The 20,800-nt window shown below is 45.8% G+C and overlaps 1 protein-coding gene across 1 annotated transcript in view; it reads right to left on the bottom strand.

Annotated features, from left to right (window-relative positions):
• The window catches only part of dnah6 (dynein, axonemal, heavy chain 6), a gene marked incomplete at both ends in the record, with an annotated part of 85,297 nt that extends 65,339 nt beyond the window's left edge, over nucleotides 1-19,958 (bottom strand). The window contains 29 exons of the mRNA XM_079998925.1: nucleotides 443-598; nucleotides 1,928-2,053; nucleotides 3,469-3,579; nucleotides 4,061-4,225; nucleotides 4,452-4,665; nucleotides 5,058-5,154; nucleotides 5,829-6,009; nucleotides 6,766-6,885; nucleotides 7,035-7,127; nucleotides 7,220-7,270; nucleotides 7,358-7,513; nucleotides 7,619-7,762; nucleotides 7,896-8,009; nucleotides 8,510-8,638; nucleotides 9,287-9,538; nucleotides 9,657-9,809; nucleotides 10,446-10,597; nucleotides 10,931-11,051; nucleotides 11,188-11,277; nucleotides 13,869-13,979; nucleotides 14,089-14,202; nucleotides 14,842-15,055; nucleotides 15,723-15,789; nucleotides 15,970-16,090; nucleotides 17,543-17,677; nucleotides 17,779-18,046; nucleotides 18,144-18,580; nucleotides 18,770-18,904; nucleotides 19,887-19,958. Coding sequence (XP_079855051.1) covers nucleotides 443-598; nucleotides 1,928-2,053; nucleotides 3,469-3,579; nucleotides 4,061-4,225; nucleotides 4,452-4,665; nucleotides 5,058-5,154; nucleotides 5,829-6,009; nucleotides 6,766-6,885; nucleotides 7,035-7,127; nucleotides 7,220-7,270; nucleotides 7,358-7,513; nucleotides 7,619-7,762; nucleotides 7,896-8,009; nucleotides 8,510-8,638; nucleotides 9,287-9,538; nucleotides 9,657-9,809; nucleotides 10,446-10,597; nucleotides 10,931-11,051; nucleotides 11,188-11,277; nucleotides 13,869-13,979; nucleotides 14,089-14,202; nucleotides 14,842-15,055; nucleotides 15,723-15,789; nucleotides 15,970-16,090; nucleotides 17,543-17,677; nucleotides 17,779-18,046; nucleotides 18,144-18,580; nucleotides 18,770-18,904; nucleotides 19,887-19,958 — 4,299 coding nt within the window. The remainder of the gene's footprint in view (nucleotides 1-442; nucleotides 599-1,927; nucleotides 2,054-3,468; nucleotides 3,580-4,060; nucleotides 4,226-4,451; nucleotides 4,666-5,057; nucleotides 5,155-5,828; nucleotides 6,010-6,765; nucleotides 6,886-7,034; nucleotides 7,128-7,219; nucleotides 7,271-7,357; nucleotides 7,514-7,618; nucleotides 7,763-7,895; nucleotides 8,010-8,509; nucleotides 8,639-9,286; nucleotides 9,539-9,656; nucleotides 9,810-10,445; nucleotides 10,598-10,930; nucleotides 11,052-11,187; nucleotides 11,278-13,868; nucleotides 13,980-14,088; nucleotides 14,203-14,841; nucleotides 15,056-15,722; nucleotides 15,790-15,969; nucleotides 16,091-17,542; nucleotides 17,678-17,778; nucleotides 18,047-18,143; nucleotides 18,581-18,769; nucleotides 18,905-19,886) is intronic.
• Nucleotides 19,959-20,800: the final 842 nt, after the last annotated feature.

Genomic DNA, 20,800 nt, shown 5'->3' with positions numbered 1-20,800 from the left:
AAAAAACATTCACTTTTTGAAAATATCTGCGCTTTCATCTGCTGTCATTGATTTCTGACCCTGTGGGGATGATCGTCACCTCATCTTCCTCATCGCAAGAAGTACATAGTTAAAATAACATTTATGGACTTTGACATTTCTGTCTCCATTTTCCTACTTTTGTCTCAATTTAGAATGTCTGGACAAGTAAGTAATCCAAAACTAATTCTGATTGCACAGCAAAATTTGGTAAACCAGTTGATTATGCAACTAATTATAAATGTTGCGAGGTCAGTTGTATTCAGTGGGTTTATTCAGTATCATTTTGAAGTAATCTGACCCAACACTGATACTGCCGTGCTCACCATGAAGCAAGGAGATGGTGAAAAATTAACAAACAATAACTGAAGTGTTTTTTATTTTTTGGTGCGTTGTTTGCTCTGAAGTGTTTTGGTTATTGTACCGTGAGCGGCGTGATGACGAGTCGGGGACAGGCTCCCAGGTACTCGTAGCCGTAGACGAAGGTTGACAGAGCCATGGTGGCCACGCAGTTGTCCAGCTCCAGGTCCCAGTAGTAGCGCAGCTGCCGCTGCCACTCAAAGTTAGTGATGGTGTCCACCTGGAAGGATGCCAGGTAGGGAGGGGGTTGTGAAGATACTCAAATCCACTGGGTATTACCACAAGAATCATAGGGAATTTTCGACTATATATACATATACACACACATATATAGGTATATGTGTATATGTGTGTGTGTGTGTGAGTGTGTGTGTGTATATATGTGTGTATACGTATATATATATATATATGTGTGTATGTATGTATGTATGTATGTATGTATATATATATATATATATATATATAAAATCTCTTGAACATATATATATATATATATATATACAGTATATATACTGTACATAGGGATTTTCCATTATTTATCAGTCTTGCCAAAATGGTCACCATTTTTTTCATGATAAGTTTTATGTGGTTGTATCAGGTTTATTTTCCATCAAGTTGTTTCCTCCTTATACATACAGTATATCTGACTGGCTTTCATCGCATACATCCTAATACAAAATATGAAGTGACCAAAATTCTGTTTTGAAAGAAAATTCCAGAACCCTATATTTCCAACCTCACCTTGGGCCATATCTTCTTATAATCACGCAGTAAGACAGCAAAACGCTGTCTCTCTCGATATATTGATGTCTTTATTTCATAAAAAAATCGCCATAGCTACAGTAGCAGAGTAGGAATAGCTGACACTACAACCCATTTCCAAAATGCGTAGGTTGCTCTGTCAATCGGTTTGAGATTTGGAATAGCATCTGGTGCGAAAAAGTGCATTTTGATAAATCAATCACATTACCATTGTGAATACGTCGATTCAGGCCAACATTAGGAGTTGAAAGGTCCGCGGCAGTAAGGCGCCCAAAAGCCATTACCTGTCGTCCTGGTGTAGTCCTCGATATAAAGTGACTGTATCAAACCGTTTGCTGCCATGCGGAAGTTAATTTGTTTATATCCCAAATCGCCTGCCACCTCATCACCACCAAAGCCCTGTGATTAAAACCGTTTCATTCTGCAGCACATTCCTCATGCATTTCATTACTGAAAACCGTTCGTGCTGACACCGTATCCTGTAACACCCCCACCAATAAGCAGAAATGGACAACTCCCAAGTTCAGAAAGTGAAATTCTGAAAAAGTTAAAATGTGTTTATGACGCAAAGTAAGAGCATGTGCTGGTTTTTTGACGCATCAGTTGTACCTCACTGGCAACGCTAGGCTCCAAAATATTGAGGATGAATTTTATTTTCTGGACATATCCACCTTTGCCAATAAGAGAATACTATTGAGTTGTATCTCTGTATCCTTTAAGCACAGCACTGTCTAATGCATGTCCAACCACCAACCACATGAGGTGTTGGAGCGCCGGTGCACAGTACCTTCTGCAGGACCAGATCCGAGACAATGTCTCGGGCGTGGACGTCGACGGTGATGAGGGCGGTGATGATGTTCCGATGCAGGGACGGGAGGTGGCCTCGCACCAGCGCCGCCAGAGCGTTCAGCCTCTGAAACACACGGGTTCCGGGACCAGAAGGAGGGGTGTTTTATGAGAGGTAAACGCCCTCCATCCCCGACCTGCCCCGAATCAAAGGGACCGCTTGACCAAAAACGTTTTTTTGTTTTTTTTGTTAATGTCCTGCCAGAAATGTATAAGCTCGGTGGGAATCGAAAAACCTAAGCATTCCTGACAGGTTGCTTACGTGGGCGGGCTACCATTGAGGTTACAGATTTAAACACTATTACAAGTTCAGATGTTTATGTCTGGAGAACGTTTAAAGGGGACCTATTATAAAAAAACCACACTTTTTCAGTGCTTGTGGGTCTCCGATGGGCCTACGAACACGCAAACTGTGAGATCCGAGCAGCCGGCCAGTTTATTGTGGGCGGCCTCTGTCGGAAAACATGTCCTGAAACGTGCCCTTCAGAAGTTTGATCCCTTCAAACGTCGCCCCATCAAGCCACACCATCTGAGAGCGACTCCACCGACGACTGTAGAATAACGAGGGCCACTGGGATGACCAGCAGAGATCTTAAAAGGAAGTAATTAATACCAACTGTCTGTCAGGAAACCTGCAGACAATGGAAATGTACGTGATTGATTAATAATTCTGCTGTTTCTTTCTAAAATCAAAATTTTTAAAAAAGAAAAGAAAAAAAACCTCTGATAAGGTGAAATCAGTGAAAGTTTACGGACTTCATACAAACGGGCTCCCAGAACCGGGGCAAACAGTTCCGGGGTGGGCGTGGGGAGCGGCAGCATTTTTATTTAAAGCGACACACAAACACTGAAACGGACCGTCAGCAGCAGGAGGGTTATAGAGGCACGTTAGAAGGGCTAGAATGCATAATCTGAGTGTTCATTTCGGCAAAAAACCTCAGGTCTCTGTTGAAAAGGAGCATAATAGATCCCCTTTAACAACACTGAGGTTATGCTTATGGATCTTACAGTAATTTAAACAATTTTAGACATAGGGTTGTCTGTTTGTGACAACATTTAACTAATTAATGGTGCTGTTTTTAAGGCCTGTTTGAACAGTTTCATCGGTACACATTTTCTGCACAAAAGAAAACGTGTGGAAAAGCGGTAATGCTTCGGGTGAATAGCATTGATATATCAATGGTTTATATTCATAGTGAATAGCGTTGAATATTTGCATGTTTGCTTCTGGCAGTTTAAACGAACCACTTGGAACGATTGAGGAGCAGCTTTGCTCAACAGAACATTTTAGTCTCCTGAACAGTCCCCGGTGGAGTTATGATAAATGAGATTTTACTGTATTAATATCTGTATTGATCATATAAAACACACACACACACACACACACACACACACACACACACACACCCACACACACACACACACACACACAATGAGGTGATACTATATATGGCAAAAGAGGGGCTCAATCCCAGGGCATACATCGATGTTGGTCAACTCAAACTTCTGCAGGGCTTCAAAGTGGTTGTGGTGTCCTTCCAGGCAGGCGTCCATGTCCCTGCACCACATCATCTGGGAGATGGTCAGCACCACCTGGTGGACGCGCACACAAGGCCACACTCAGGAGAAACCCAAATTCGCAAAGGGATTGCGCGGCTTTTGCGGCCGCTAAATCGCCGCAAATAAAATAAAAAGCAAGCGTCTAATTCACAAAGCACCTGCAAGCGGTGAAATGCACCGTTAACTGCGCCGCCACAGAAATAGAGTCTCGGTGCGCCGTTGCTATTTGCATGTATTTAAATGAGGTATTATGCATGCACTTGGTGGAAAATTGGCCCCTTTCACACACAGTTAGAGTTAAATTATTACCGTCTGCTGGTGGTAGAGCTGGTGGCTACTGCGCTGACAAAAGAAGTTAAACGCAGCGCCTTTCCAAATGCACAAGAAACATCCGCCCAGAGTGCGTGACAGATCTTAAACGACCCAACGTAGGACTCCAGGTCTACTGTTTGCAGGCTATTCATCTATGGCTCCATTTTTTTAAAATAATTTTAAGTAGGCGTATGCGATGTACCTGCGAAGGGTGTCCCGCCACCACCCACTTCTCCCTGGACTTGTCCTGGTAGTCCACGATGGCGGCCTTGCTGAACAGCCGCAGCGAGGAGAACATGGCCTCCTCCACCTTGCACAGCCAATCCTCCACGTTACCTCGAGCCTTGAGCCCTTTAGTCAGACCGACCTGCACACGGGTGAAACGTTCGGCCTCAGTTCTCTACAGAGGTGCGGCATCGCCGGAGGAGCAGGTTGCCATCAAGGGGGAAGTGAGTTGGAAGAAAGAGAGGAGGGAAGCAGGAGGAGACTGCAGGCCTGATGGAATCTCTCTCTCTCCCGCTCTCTCTCTCTCTCTCTCTCTCTCTCCCTCCCTCTCGCTGTCTCTCATACCCAGGAACTAAATCAAAGCTGACCTTCTCTCCCTCGGGGGAGACCATCGCCAGGATGTCGTTGCTGTAGACCTTCTCCTGCTGAGCTCCGTCGGCCGCGCCGGCTGGGGGCGGCAGCAGGGCGAAATCCAGACGCATGATGGCATCAAAACACTTCCTGAGGTGGGGCTGCACCGCCTGGGGGTTTTTGGTCTGGGAGAGGATCTCAAGCAGCTCGTCGTTGGAGAGGAAGTAGAACCTGGGGGGGGGGGGGGGCATGCCACCGCTGTCAACTTAGTAGTTGGAACGTTCGATAATTTGTTGTTGCTTTGGTTGGTTCTTGTAAGTTTGGTTGTTAGGGGGGGTGGGGGTCGGTGGAAAAGAAAGGAAGGGAGTAAGGAAAAGGATGCAAATGAACCGCAAAGAGAATAAGAAAAGGACGATTTTGACGACTTCAAATCGATTCCAGTTCAAGGAATTCAATTTAAACTGTCTCGCTGGAGAAAATATGGCTTTGACTAAGTATTTATCTCAAATCCATAAAAGGATTGACTTTGAGAGAGGGGAGCACGAGGCTGTGTGTGTGTGTGTGTGTGTGTGTGTGTGTGTGTGTGTGTGTGTGTGTGTGTGTGTGTGTGTGTGTGTGTGCACCTGGGGAAGATAACCCTCTTGGACTCCAGGTAAGCTTCCAGACATTTCTGAACCTGGTCCAACAGAGTGTTATTCTCCAGAAAGAGCTCCAGCAGACCTGTGGGGGGGTTGGAGAGGGAAAAGGAAGGTTCTATCTCACTGCGCCTGTATGTTCTGTCCGCCTTGTCCTTGCACAAAATTCCATTATTCTGCTCTTGCATGTCCAGCATCATCATTTTAAAATCAAGATTCAACAATAATATGTTTCCATCCAAATGTCAAAGAGATTTTAAGCCGATGTGAGAAATGTTGCAATAATTTATAATAATAATAATAATAATAATAATAATAATAAAAATAATAAATAAAATAATTTCATGTAAAGTTTCCATGTGAATGTGAGTTTCCATCAGTAGGAAAATTGAAAGTTGAATTTTTCTGTGCAAATATTTTATGCCAAAAGAAAGCTCTTCTGTGATACATTTAATAATCACACTATTACACAGCGGAAAAAAATGAAAAAAGGAGACAAATTATTATTTTATTTTTTTTAGCATTTGATCTTTAGCATTTTTTGGTTTATTGCCAATTTTGCAGCAAATATTTTGGGGGGGGATATTACCATTTATTTTCTCTATTTATTAGTGCTTTATTATCATTGAAAAAAGTTTAAGTGAGCTGCTGCAACACTACAATTTCCCGCCCAGGGAAAAAAGTCTCTCTCTCTCTCTCTCTCTCTCTCTCTCTCTCCCTGTCTCTCTCTCTCTCTCTCTCTCTCTCTCTCTCTCTCACCGGGCTGCGTGGCGGCTCTCAGGGCGTTGGGAAGCCGGTTCACCTTCCTCATCGCCTCCTTGAAGGACTTGTCCACCTGCAGGAACATCTTGGACTCCTCGGCCAGCTCCCTCTGGATGTCCGGGGCCGAGAAGATGCTCTCCAGGTACAACCAGTTCCTCTGGCATGATAACCACTCTTCCTGGAGGGAGGAGGAAAAGAAGGAGAGAGAGAGAGAGAGAGAGAGAGAGAGAGAGAGAGAGGGGGAAAGGAGGGAGAGCAATGAGGAGGAAGATAAGGGAGGAAGAGAAACGAGTGCATGATTTGACTGAATTTGTCTTCTTGTTCTCACCACAGTAACAAACAGAGTGATTTATTTAAAGTCTCAGTCCCTCCAAGAAATTGAAATTTTGCAATCGCAATAATTAATGTAAATTTAACTAAGCCCTGCAATATTTGTGAGAGCTTGCAATTTCGCTAAATTGCAATTTCCACATTAAATGGCCAAAAGCAATCTTCTCCAAGGAGACCAGCAGTCATGACTTTATTTGGTGCTCACTGTACTCTGTACTGCACTGTACTCTACATTTATTTTATGGACGAAACCCAAGCAAAAGCACAGTATTTGTCTTAATAATGTAATGGTGTAGTGGTTGTTATGGTTCTTTATGTTTAAGTTTCGGTGATACGCAGAATGTGTTTTATCATAGGAAGTGATTACATATCATAATTTAGTTGTTGGTAGTAGTTAAACAATAACAATTCATTTACAATAAACTTTTGCCAATTCCCACATTTTACTGCAACAAAAGAACATTCCAGTTTGCAAATTGCATCACAGGTTTTTGGAGAAAAGCTGCTGCAAAATTTAAGCATTTTCGCAGCAACATTTATTCGGCAAAAAGCCTTGTGATCAATAAAACAATATCAGTACAACATGCAGTTATTTGGGCATTACCAGCGTCTCGCTGAACAAGGCCAACTTTCTCTGCCACTCGTCAACCCTGGTTTTGATTGGACCGACGTAGCGAGAGGTCATCACTGTTGATATGTTTATGATGCTGTCATCCAGGAGCACCTGCCGCCGTGCGCGTGCACACACACACACACACACACACACACACACACACACACACACACACACACACACACACTCTTCTGGTGATCAATAAAATTAAGTTTTGAGGCCTTCACTGAAGGTCAAATAGTAGTGGGTTGAACTAGGACCTGGATTTCATCAGTGCTTCCGAGGATGAAGATGTCTTTGGAGTCACGGTGAGGAAGAACAGTAAACTCCGTGTTCATCCACGAGTCCTCCACCTGCAAGGGTCAGAGGAGATCCAGAACAAGCAGAGTATGTTATATATGTAATATATGTATTTATCCTTTGATACCCAACGTCACTACGTCACCTTTTTGATGATGGTCTCCAGTGAGGCCTCTCCCGAAGCCTGTCCAGACACCTGGGGGTGAAATTAAAATGGAATCAGTGCAGCTTATCAAGGTTGAAAGAATGCGTGCGCGTGCGTGTGTGTGTGTACACGTCTTACCTCCTGTATCTCAAATTCATGGGCGTAGATGTCGAGACTCTCCAGCACAGCCAGACTGATGGGTTCCTTGGTCAGACTGGCATGCACGACAACCTCCAGGATCTCCCAGTGTCTGAACTTCAGACACGGGTTCCGAAGGTCTGTGATCACCGGAAGCTGGGGGGGAGAATCGTGGCGCCGTTAGGTCACGCCCACTGTCGGGACCCCGGGAGCTGAGCCAGGGTCGGGGGTTTCTTCTTCCACGCAGCTCTTGGTACGCACCTTTCGCCGCATGCTGTCCACTCTGACTTTGAGGGAGGGCACCACGGTGTTGGGCGGCAGGCCCTTCTCCAGCTGGTTGACGTACTTGGTGTACTTGTTGACCTGGCTGCTGAGGAGCTCCAGGTCCAGCTGGTCCAGAGCGCTCTAGAAGAAAGACACACACACACACAGGACGGGAAGTGGCTCCGGACAGGCCGAGGGGGGGGGATCTCCCAGTGGGGGGAGAGAACAAGCTCGGATGTGAAGACGAGACCGGGAGCGCTCGCGCCCCTCTCACCTGCATCCACCCCTCGTGTAAGGAGTCCCACTCGTCCAAACTTTCCCACAGCAGGCACTTCAGCTTCACCTCGGCGCTCAGCATCTCCAGCGAGTCAAACTTTGTCACCTCCACCTGGGATCGCCACGGGGCAGAACATTTATAGTTTGTAGTATAAAGGTCCCAAACATGTGACTAGTGTGTAGTCTTCATATTTCCATCCAGGAGAGGGGGAGCTACGACGGCTTGCGGAAGGGACCGAGCCGGACACTCTCTCCACAATTTACCTAAAGATCCCCAGGAAATGGAAGGATTTGCATTTGTAGAGACTGGTATCTGTGTAATTCAATCAGTTAAGACGCGTTTTAAATCACTAAATTGACGTTATCCATACGCTACATGGATACACTATATCCCGATTACAGATCAGTAATGTTTTGTGTTGCTCATGTTCCCGTCTGTCCTTGTTGAATCATTGCATATGACGTTTTTTTGTCTTAAAAAGTCAAGAGAAAAAAAAAAGTCTTAAATAAGCTGTTGCAAAGGGGTATTTGTTACAATACTGTATTTTTTCTGTATTTATTTTGCCTACTGTTACACAGTGAATAGTTATAAAGAAGTGTTGTCTACGGTACCTTGAAATTCTTCTGGTAGGACGTGTAGGTGAAGGCCTGCTCCTGCAGCTCATCTATTGAGTGTTGGATGTTGCTGAGCAGCTGACGCACTTTGGCGGGTTCCGCGCTGACATCCAGGATCTGAAAATCCTACACAAAGGCATCCCGAGCCACACAGACATACGTCAATAAACGGGGTTCAGCTTGCAATCACGGCTGCAGAATGGACACAGAAACACACAAATCATGAAAAACCTTTTTTTCCCCCCCGCATTAGTCTCTCATGATATGAGACATTACATAACTAAGAAATTGTCGGAAAGGATTATTAACATCCTTATTATCATATTTCCGTGCAAACAGACACAGAGACGCGTCTCAAAGCTAATGTTCTTTAGCTGTACACAGGCGAGTGTTGACATGTACTGAAACAAAACAAATATTTTAATGATTCACATATGGTATTTATATCACCTCGATACAAAAATAAATGTGAATGCAAATCTAGAATACCTGTTTCATAAGCATTAGACTACGGCCCTCATTTGATCGGATTTTGTCTCTGGAACCCATATCGAGAACCACTGATTGAAGCAATTTATTAAACCAATAACAGTATAGCTCTCTATACCGTAGTTAGGGAGATAACAGTAAAACGACCATCAAAACACTCCTTATTATACGTTCTCTAATGGGGCTGACGTCTTGTAAATTAAATAACTGTGAAGGACCCTCTTGAAGGACCCCCCTGGTGGGGAACCACTGGTGGGAAAGCAAACAACGGAGCCCCTCACATACCTGCGCCCGTTGATTGAGTTCGGCGACCTCGCTGTTCAGATCCTGGATGTCCTTTTGCATGTTGTTGCACATCTTGTTGATGCTCATGTCCTTTTCCGACACCGCTTTGTCGATGGCGCTCTGCACAACGGTGATGCAGGGCCCCAGCGTGGCAAAGCTCTCAAAGTCATCAGGCGGCGTGGGCACCGTGTACATGTCGATCAGCTTGAACAGCTGGCCCACGATCTCCTGCTGCTCCTCCATTATTCCAATCTGGGCGTCGGGGTCGAGAGGAGACAGAAACGGTAGGTTAATAAATCGACGCAGCCTGCCTAAACATTCCGAGGTATGGATTAAAAAAATGGCGGGATTGGGGAGAGCAGAGCGTTACCCGGCCCTGGACGTCTTCCAGGAAGGTGAGGGAATCGACAAACTCTGTGGTTGTCGCAGGGACGAGCTCCAGTTTGGCCTGTGCCTCCCGGGCCTCCACAAGAATGGCATCCAGCTTCGCTTTGGCGAGCGCTGGAAGCATGACGTGGATGACCTGGAGGAGGGAACACGGCGTTCCAGTTTATACGCAAGGTCCAGTGGTACATTTAGCCTTTGAATTTATAATTATAATTACTTGTTAACTTTGAAAGTACAGTAATCTTCATCGTAACTTGGGTGTAATTGATTCCCTTGGTGCCTCAACACTTCCAGTATGAGATTAATATCAAGAGTTATAGATGAGGATTTGGTGCTTCTGATTGACTGGAACTGCAGTGTAATTGTAATTGTAAATGCTGTAATGGAATATTGTACGAAATGCATTCTATACTGAAGAAGAATAATAATGTACATAATAATGTAAAAACAATACTTTCAAATCATGAGGGCATCTAAATCAGCTTCTAAAAGATAAATAGCTTCTCAATTTCATTGACTTCTTATGGAACAAATAAGGCTTGAGTGTGTTTTCAGATCGACTAATTGGTTGATGACTTGAAAAACGAGTTGTGTTCAAATCCTTGTGTAAGAAAACAGAGAAAAATATACATACTTGTTTTACTTTGTTCGGGGAATATAAAATGTGTGTGTGTGTGTGTGTGTGTGTGTGTGTGTGTGTGTGTGTGCGCGCGCGCACGCGTGCGTGTGCGTGTGCGTGCGCGCGCGCGTGTGTGTGTGTGCAAGGCCTGACCTCCAGACAGCGCATGGAGGAGGGCGTGAGTTTGTTGATGAGCTTGGTGACGTCCACCACCAGGAGGCCCAGGTTCCTCATCTTCTGGATGGCCGTGGCCTCGTCGTACTGCCGGTGGTACTTCTCCAGGCTGTCAGCGAAGAACGGCACGTCTGCGGGAGGAAGGAACAGCGGAGGCATGTCCCACGGGACTCATGCGAGCACAAAATGACGGGGGTTGACACACTGCATACTGGAAAAAACAAAACAGTGTTCTGCTTGGAAGAATGATGTAAAGACAGTTGACACCGAAATGAAACTTGTGGGGAACTAATGAATGTTTCTTTAGCTTTTAGTTGATAGTCCTCTATAAATGTCAAACAGCTCCATCCACCACATTGGGCGTCGGCCTTCTAGCATTTGCATTTAGATGGCTCCTCATGTCGCGCATGAGTCGGTTATGCCGGACGTGCGCCTGATGAGAATGGTGATATGGAGAACCGCACCGTGCTCCTGCGCCTGCAGCGCCACCAGGTCCAGGCTCTCGTTCTCGCTGTAGAACTGGCGGAAGTGCTCAAAAGTGCTGGAGTAGACGTAAGCCGACTCGAAGGCCACCTGCACCAAATGCTGAAGAGGATAAAACAATAAAAAATAAAAGCCTTTGTAAAACAGAAAACGGGGCCAATAACCCTCCTCACCGAGTGCCAGCTCCTCACGGTTACGGTAGGAGAAAAGCTCATTGTTCACATGTGTTTTTTCCGACCTTTATGTTTTTGATGATTTTCTGAAGGTTGCCGTCGTCTTTCAGGATGGTCGCCAAACAGGGGCCGTCCCCGTACCTCCTCTCGTCAACCTGGAGGTCAACATGCACCGAACCAACTTTTAAAAGAAATGGACGACGCAAAATGATGCTGGCAGGCGACAATTAGGCAACCTTAGGGGCAGCTTAAAAACCCCAAGTGGGTTGAGCATCGGATTAATATCAGATTTCCCTGAAACTAAATCCCCCTGCATCACCAGCCCCTATCCTTCTTTAAGAGACTGGTTCTCGTCTACAGGATGATGGACAGAACACTCCCTCTATGAAAGGGGTCAAGGCTAAAATTACTATTTTCCGAGTCAGTTCATTGTAAAAATACCAGCACATGAGATATGAATCTTGCCGCGCTAGTCAAATAAAGACTTTTTAATTAACATCTAATGAACATGAAAGTGTCGCTGACATTAAACACTGACTTGGGTCAAGTGTATTTTGGGCTGTTTGGCGGCGGATATGCATTTAAACAGCCTGTTAATTGGCGGCATGAGCAGAAAAACCACGGCTGACACCAAGAAGCCTGACGGGACAGAAATTTAACTGGACTTGAGATCTTGACCAATGTGGGTGTGATAGAAAGTAAATAAAGGCGTAGTTTGGAGCCTTGATCACGTCACACGTTGAAAAAAATATAGCGTCGGATCATTTCTGCTTCCATGTGACTGTGGATTTCCCACTTCAGTCATAAATGTTGAAGATGCAGATTTCAAGCAGCAAACATCTGCTTCAGGTAATAAATAAATATATATCCACTGATCAGCCACTCCATTAAAACCACTGACAGGTGAAGTGAATAACATTGTTCATCTTGTTCCAATGGCACCTGTCAAGGGTTGGGATATATTCGGCAGCAGGTGAACAGTCAGTTGTTGAAGTTGATGTGTTGGCAGCAGGAAAAATGGTCAAGCGTAAGGATCTGAGCCACTTTGACAAGGACCAAATTGCGATGGCTACACAACTGGGTCAGAGCATCTCCAAAACGGCAGGTCTTCTGGGGCATTTGCAGTGATTTTACTTAATTCGAACTTGACTCAAAGTTCTTACAATGCCTAAAGCTGTGTCCACACAGCTCCACTGAATAGAGATGAAAGCCCCTTAAAATCAACCCTCCATGATCCTGTCGCCGGTTCACCGGTTGTCCTTCCTTGGACCCCTTTGGTAGGTACTAACCACTGCATACCGGGAACACCCCACAAAATCTGTCGTTTTGGAGATGCTCTGACCCAGTCGTCTGGCCATCACAATGTGGTCCTTGTCAAAGTGGCTCGGATCCTCACGCTTGCCCATTTTTCCTGCTTCCAACACATCAACTTTAACAACTGACTGTTCACTTGCTTCTCATGAAGGGTGCCACTGTAACAAGATGAGCAATGTTATTCACTTCAGCTGTCAGTGTCAGTTAAGGTTGTGGCTGATCAGTGAATATATATATATATATATATATATATATATATATATATATATAAATTTATTTATTTATTTTTTTACTGCCCTTTTATCATCATGACTGAAATCATGAAATAAGGAATTTAGAATTTTGAGGTCAAAGGACATTCAGCCTCATCAGTTTCCACTCAACAACGATGTTTTAAACTCCATCATTCAATAAATGAACCTTGCTATACATGTCCTTGCAGATGATGTTAGCATGTTTTACGACCGTTTCATTATTTTTTTGTGTACATTTTTGCAGTTAAGTGCTACTTTTAGCCTCAATATATGAACTGATTTATTAATATGACCCCTGTGCTCCTTGCACTGAATCACTACTGTACGGAAAAATCAGAGCATTGAAACAGCGTAAGTGCAGTTTACTGTGCTCCGAAGCTGATCCCTCAGAGTGGGAGTGAAGAGGGAGAGAGGGGGCGGCGGGAGAGAGGCCAGCTTGGGGTGGGGCTGGAGTGGCTCGGAGCTGGAGGTTCTCTCGAGGTCCCCCCGGCGCGGTCCGCACACTCAAAACATTTAAAAAAAAAGTCAATAACTTCTGAAATTGGATTCTAAATCGGACATGAAATGATCGAATTATACATGGATATCGCTGTCTATCTAGGCACCAACGTCCATAGTGGGAAAGAGAGATCAGAGAATTGGGAGTGGAGTTGTTGTTTTTTATTTCTCCTCCGGTCAGTGGTGCGGCATGTGCGCGCGACAAATCCCGTGCCGGTTTTCCCGCGTTTTCATTTTAGATCTGTTTATTTTTGTTTGTTTCCTACTTGTATGAGACACATTATTTGAACATAGCAGAGTCCAGGGACTGTCCCATCCCGCCCCGTTCCAAAGTTAACCTGCGCCCCCACTGTCCCGTGTCGCGTCACGCTCGTCCCCCCGTCGCTTTCCGTTGCTTTTGGACTTAATTTAGTCAAAACTATTTGTTTTTGTCTAAAACCTTTACTGTAAATAATAAATCCTGGTAAATTGGCAATCGCTGCCCCCCAGCCGTCACGGAATGGGATTTTGCACGATGGCCCACGTCTAATCTACACCCAATCATAACCCTAATCTGTCGAATATATCTCACATCATTTACATGTCATCTTTATGCCATCCTCATAGTGGACACACTCATATTAGTTGAGTCATCCTAAATGCAGTCGTAGAGTGGAGTGAGTAAAGAGTCGTTCCATTACCTTGTTGTTGATTGAGGGTTGAGTGAAGGGATTAAAATATGAATCTGGCACCAGCGTCTGGACGGACATCACAGTTTCCTGGAACTGCCCGATGATCTCCGCTATTGTTTTCTACCGGGTCGAACCAGGGGCACACCGGCAAAATACACTGATTATCTGACTAAACGGGTGTAGAGCAGAGAAACAGTCGATATACTGGAAGAGGGGAAAGGGGACACACCTGGAAGTTCTCCTCGCAGGGTTGGAAGGTGAGGACGTTTGTGCTCAGCACCAGCTCAGAGATGAACATGGGCTGGACAGCGGGGGTTTCTGATACGACCTCTGACCCCGTGGACTGAGGACGCATGCGTGCGCGCACACACGCACGCACGCACACACACACATGCACACACACAAACACACACACACACACACACGCACACACACACACACACACACACACCAGAGTTATCAAAACTGAGCGGGCGGAGAACTTGGATCATTGTTGTTATAATCACTGATCAGCACGAGTGTAAAAGCCTTCAAACCTTCACACCGCTCGGGCTGAACAATTCTGACCTATATTGCTATTTAGATTTGTGTTTTTGTTCACTGTTTTCACTTTGTACATGACATTTACAGATATCCTATGAATATATAACTTAATTACAGTTGGGGGAGGGGGTATGTAAATTATTTGAATATTTTTTAGAAACTGATTCCCCCGAAATATGGTGGTGAAAGAGAAAGATTGGAGCATTTCACATTCATCTCCCATTTTAAAGACGTGTTTACGGTGCTTCCTGCACCATAATTCTCGCCGACCTAGCAAACCATACAAAATGAACCAATGCTCAATGCCAAAATAATTCTACCTAAGCCCTCCAGAGGCCATTTAATGAACAGAATAAGGGTTTATTGGAGTATTCTCCTGATCGACAACATAATTACGGCATCCCAAAAGTAATTAGGTCATGTTCTGGGCCCGTCTCACCATGCTCTCCATCTCTTCCTCGATGGGGGATGCGGCGGTGGCGGTGGCGGTGGCGGAGGTGGTGGGCTCGGTCTGACTGGCCCAGCTCTGGATGGCGGCGTAGCTGGGGGTGTTGACCATCTCCTCCTGGATGTCAGCGAGCAGCTGGTCCACCGAGTTCACCATCAGGATGTGCATGGTGTTGACCACCAGGTAGTCCACCAGGCGGATGAAGCTGCGAGATGGAAGTCCGGGGGGTCGGAATCACAATTTGTTTATTTTGTCAACTAGGTTTTTATATACGGGAAATTAGTTTTGGTGAAGATCGATGTATTGCTGAATAGAGAATTGACATTGAAAGAAAATAATTGCTAAATATACAAATAACACAGAAAGGCTTTTGTTGTAACGGAAGGAAAATACACCATGTGATAACAACAGTATACGTCTTCTTTTAAATGCTCTAATTTTGCACAAATCTGCACTTAAAATGATATTTCTGATTCAATTGAACAAAACAAAGCGGCAGTTTCTGTTTGAGCAGCTCCAGCATAACACTTTCAGACTGCTGTCTGAAGCGAAGTGCATCAAGGAAAAAAAACAACTGATAAAAGCCTCCTGGAGTGCGAGCTGCGAGAGAGAGAGAGAGAGAGAGAGAGAGAGAGAGAGAGAGAGAGAGAGAGAACATATCCGTTTCGGCAGATGCTCGACATTTCAGCCGTCGGCGGAGGAAAATTAAAAGTGGTTTCTGCGCCATCTCTTGTCGTGGCTGATATGGGCCGTCACGTTGACACATGTTTGCTGTTATACATACAGTACAGCCTGATGAGAGAGACGGAGAGCAAAATCGACAAAGAAAGAGCGAGAGAGAGAGAAAGAGAGAGAGAGAGAGAACTACCGACCATGTGAGGCGCGCACAGTGGTTCCGCTTGTGGGCACGTTCGATGTGGCTCATCTTCTCTCCTTTCTCTGTTCCGAAGACAGACACAGCAACACACAGTGTCTCCCCCTGCAGTCCAGTGTTTTAGCGGCTATTTGGCTGGCGTGTGCGTGCGTGTGTGCGTGTGTGTGTGCGTGTGTGTGTCCGTGTGTGCGCGCGTGTGTGAATGTGCGCGCAGTACGCATGCGATCGGGTTTGTAAGCGGTTACTTGGGTCGGACAACAAGTCCTGTTGGTCGATTGTGTACTCGGACGTGGGCTTGACGGAGCGACAGGCGCCCATGGCCACTTCCCTGACGAGGGCTCGGAATTGCTCCAGGTCGGCGGTCACCTAGCGGTAGAGAAGAAAAAAACCAGAGCAAACACAAAGCCTGAGCCAACCACAGGAGCCTTCGTTTGTTGACGGTCTCGATTTCGGGGCGGGGGCAGATTTTGAGGTGGGCCTACTGCAGGGATTCCCAAGCTGAGATCGCAGCGGGGGTCACAATGGCTGAGACGATCTGAGGCGTACGGTACCTAACGGTCAAATCAGGTGGCTGATTCAGGGGGTCTCTGAGTAGGGCTGAACCATTTGGGAAATTATCCAATTGGGATTTTTTTCAGACCAATATTGCGATTGTGATTTAGTACGCCATTTTCTTTTTTTTTTAGTTCCTTATCTTCTGTATTATTCACTAAACACAAGCAAATAAGTCACTCTATAGCATGACCAACACAACATTGGTCAACATATAAACTGCTCTTTCCTGTCAACCAGGCCTACGTGTTGTGATGAAATTAGATGAATTGATGCGTGAATTGATATGAATAACATATCTTTATTTAACTATTGAATTGTAAACAGAAAAAGTTTGATCACAGTAGAATATTGACACACTGATTTAACTTCGAGCCTTGTAATTGTTCGAATCATTTTCATTGAACATTCGAAAATAATGCAGTTGTTTCAGCAGAAAAATGTTGCGGGCACACATTCGCCTACATGGAGTGGCGCCGCTCCGTGCGCTCAGGGACCGCTTTATGCTCATTAAATTTCAAAAAGGTAAAAAAATAAATAAAAAAACACAAAAACACAAAAAAAAAAAAAAACAGACAGCAGTGTTCCGGAAGAACGGGCTCTACGGGTGTTCCGGGAGTCACGGAGAACGTATCCTCCGTTACGCACGGTTTCCTTCTATACGCAGTTGTTTGGCTCCATGAGGAGGCGTAAAATTAAACGAAAACAAAGTGTTGTGGCGCTCCGACGGCGGGCACCCCGTCGCCGGCGCGAGCATCGCTGGCGCCGTCGGAGAAGGAGACAGGTGCGCAAAATGAGCCGCAATCGCTCCCTCTCCGTGCCCCACCTCGGAATGGCGCCGACCCATGGTCGTCTAGTAATCTAAAGGTCGCTGGTTCGATTCTCCTGCTAGCATGCTGTAGTGTCCTTGAGCAAGACACTCAACCCCTCATTGCTCCTGGTGGCTGCGTCCATCGGTGTTTGAATAATTGTAAGTCGCTTTGGATAAAAGCGTCTGCTAAATGTAATGTATTTTTTTTACTGTGAATCGCAGCCTTCGCAATTTGAAAATTGCGTTCTGTTACATTGCGATGTCCGTTTGAATCGGATTGATCGTTCAGGCCTCTCTGAGGGGGGAAAAAAAGGCCTCGTGGTTAGAATGAGTTTGGACTCCTTGCTGAGTAAAATTGAACATTCCCAGCGACTCACTCTGGCCGCCCCCGAACACAACGACTTTTGTGCATTTTAAACATGATGGGTTCAACAGAACAAGCAGAGTAGCCTCACCTCCTCCAGCTGCCTGCACTGCGCCTCGTGGAACTTATCCAGCGTGTTCGTCTGTTTTTTCTCGATGCGGCACAGGAGCAGCTCCCTGATGCGGGAGCACATTTCGATGATGTCCATCAGCGCAGGACGTAGGTTCTGCACAAGCGGAATCGAATGACGTCAACGTCCATCCGTCATGTCACCCAGCAATTTAACTTGTAAACTTGCAATTATGACATCGGGGAAAATACTCAAACCTTATTCAAAACCAGCAGACGGTTCTTCAGGGACTGCCTGTCCATCTGGAACTTCTTGGTGCGAACGTTGGTGCGCCAGACGCGGAAGGCCTTCAGCTTCCTGAAAAGGGCGAAGATCGGAATTTGCAGCAGCCGGCAGTGGTAGTGGTACTCCTGCTCCCAGCGGTCCAGCTGCACAAAGTCCTGCGCGTCCTCGCAGATGGTCATCACACCGTTGCCGCTGACCGTTTGGTAGTCGTTCTTGTCGACGTCCTCGAACGTTATGACCCTGGGGGAGGAGCGGGGCCCGGGTTCCCCGGGGTTCGGTCAGTATGGCACACGCTCTATGTAACACTGAAGATACCGGCATCGGACTCGGAACCTACTTGAGTGTGAACGGGTTGTATTCGATGGAGGACTTGGGCTCCAGCGAGGTCATGTAGAGGGAGCCCAGGTGCGGGTTTTTCAGGATGACCCGGATGATGTCCGGCGGGCTGCTGAGCTCGGCCTTCACCACATCCTCGGCGCAGCTGTAGTAGTACGGCGAGTCGGTGGGGGCCGGACGACGGGAGTCCCTGCCGGCGCCGCAGCTGGCGGTGGTGCCGGTGCGGCTGGCGTCGCCGGTGGTGCAGGCGCGGCTGGCGATGCCGGTGGTGCCGGCGCGGCTGGCGTCGCCGGTGGTGCCGGCGCGGCTGGCGCCGCCGGTGGTGCCGGCGCTGCTGGTGCCGACGCGGCTGGTGGCACTGCTGGCAGGGGTGTGGGCGGGGGTGGGGGTGGGGTTGGGGAGAGGGGGAAGCCTGATCTTCTTCTGCGCCGAATGAGCCTTGAAAAAGAGGATAAGGAAGGATTTAACTGAGGGGCGATTTAAGATTAGTCCGGCATCTAAAGGAAACCAACACTAATAACTGTGTCATAGATAAACAGCCACTGGAATATAACGTTCTAACATCTGAGGCCACCTTAAAATGGACACCGGCAGGGATATTTCATTTTGTTTCCGTTTGACACAGACCCTCCTGTCCTTGGCATGCGCCGGGCGCTTCAGGAGCCTGTGTTCCTGCTGCGCGTGCTGGCTGGAGGACGCCGGCTTCCAGCCTGGGAGGAACAACCTTTCACGGCCCCCCATCTGGAGAAGGTTGGGTTGTCTCTGGAGCATCGGCAACAAAAAAGGCAATGGAGGGCAAAGGTAATTGACATTCACAAGCGATGCGCAGCCGCAGCTCGCCGTTTTGGGACCCGATCCGAGGCTAACGCAAAAACAAACAGCCCCTCTGAACAAGGTTGGTATATGTAATGGAGTCCAGTGGTTGGAAAGCAACAAAGTGCTCTTATCTGCGTATGTTTGTCCAAGCGTCTGTAGCACCACATTTGAAAGCAAAGGTGCATGCTGGTGACTCGCATTGTTTCTCTTCCTAAATCTGGATTTATATATTTTAATTATTAATTAAATTATTAATTAAAAAAGCGAGACAAAACACACTTCCTGGCTCATGCTAGATTCCATTTACAGGATGGAGCGTTGTGTGGAAAAACATTTAAAGTTCACGTTGTAACTCACAGAACGGGCAGTGTTTGTGATATAATCTCCCCTTCTTTCAGCTCAGTGACTTTCAAGATGTTTTAATTATCACATACATATACATACGAGCATATATATATATATGCAAAGAAATGACCTGACAATTAAATGTCATACATAACATGATACATGATGTGAGTGTATACTCAAAATTAAATCTGTATTTATATTTAAATATATCGAAAAGCAAGTCAGGGCACAAAAAAATAAATAAATAAATAAATAAAAACAATAAAATCAGGGCTGGCTCTACCAAACTGCTGATTTAGGATCGCTCATTGATGATTCAGAAGGTCTATCCTTGTAAATGACTACACGTCCAACTGTCTAGGATTTGGTTTTGCATGAGCGCTCATCTGCAAAACAGGGTACGGACCTCGACGCCGTATCCAAGGCCCTGTTATGGGGATGATTCTTTTGTTTGTGTCAAGGGTGTTTGTGCTTTTACTTGAATAAAAATGTCTGAGTACTTCTTCCACCACCGGTCAGTGCAGCGGCGTGCTGGGCGTCGGACGGTGTGTTGTGTTTTGTTTTGTTTTGTTTTGTTTACCACTTTGGCCCTGGCCGGCAGCTCTGGGAGGAAGCAGGAGGGCTGTTCGTCAGGATGCCTGTCTGGATGCATCGCCCCTGAAGACCACAATCAATCAATATATATTATATATATATATATATATATATATATATATATATATATATATATATATATATATATATATATATATATATATATATATATATATATATATATACGTGGTGTGTGTGTGTGTGTGTGTGTGCGTGTGTGTGTGTGTGTGTGTATGTATGTATGTATGTATGTATGTATATATATATATATATATATATATATATTCAATTATTATTATTTGTATTTAAGATGTTTGTATTTATTTATTTTTCAAATTGTATTTAACCTGATTCCCACCTTCGGCCACAGCTCTACAGTTTGGGGAGCCTGTCCGAGATGACGAAGACATTTGGGAGGGCGACTGACTCGACCTGCGGCGGTTAATGTTGAGTTAGACAAGAACAATACTAACACAGTGCGTCACGCATGGTGCCGCTGTAAGAAGCGACCCGGCGCCGCCGCGGGTGTACGGACGCCTGCGGACGCGCCTTCCTTTCCTGGCGTCACCGGGCGGTGGATTCCACACGCGGCTCTGAGGGGGGGGGGGGGGGGTTATGACGTCACAGGGGCGGTTCCCGACGCGCCTCGCGGTGGGGAATCGGGGGGGGGGGGGGGGGGGGGGGCTCGTTTACGTGCGTTTCCATGACGAATGGAAGCTCTTCGAAGTATTTAGCAAATACGTACATGTAATTAGAAAATAGAAAAATTGTCAACATGCAGCAGAGTTTTAAAAACAACAATAAACTTCAGTACGACAAATGTAGGACTTACGCAGGAAACAATAGTATGAAAGCAATAATAGCGACAATAACAGTTAAATGAATACTACTACTCATAAT

This window comes from Zeus faber (genome assembly GCF_960531495.2).
Source record: "Zeus faber genome assembly, chromosome: 4".
NCBI classification, from domain to species: domain Eukaryota; kingdom Metazoa; phylum Chordata; class Actinopteri; order Zeiformes; family Zeidae; genus Zeus; species Zeus faber.
Note: the sequence above shows the minus strand (reverse complement) of the source record. Positions and strands in the feature narration are given on the sequence as shown.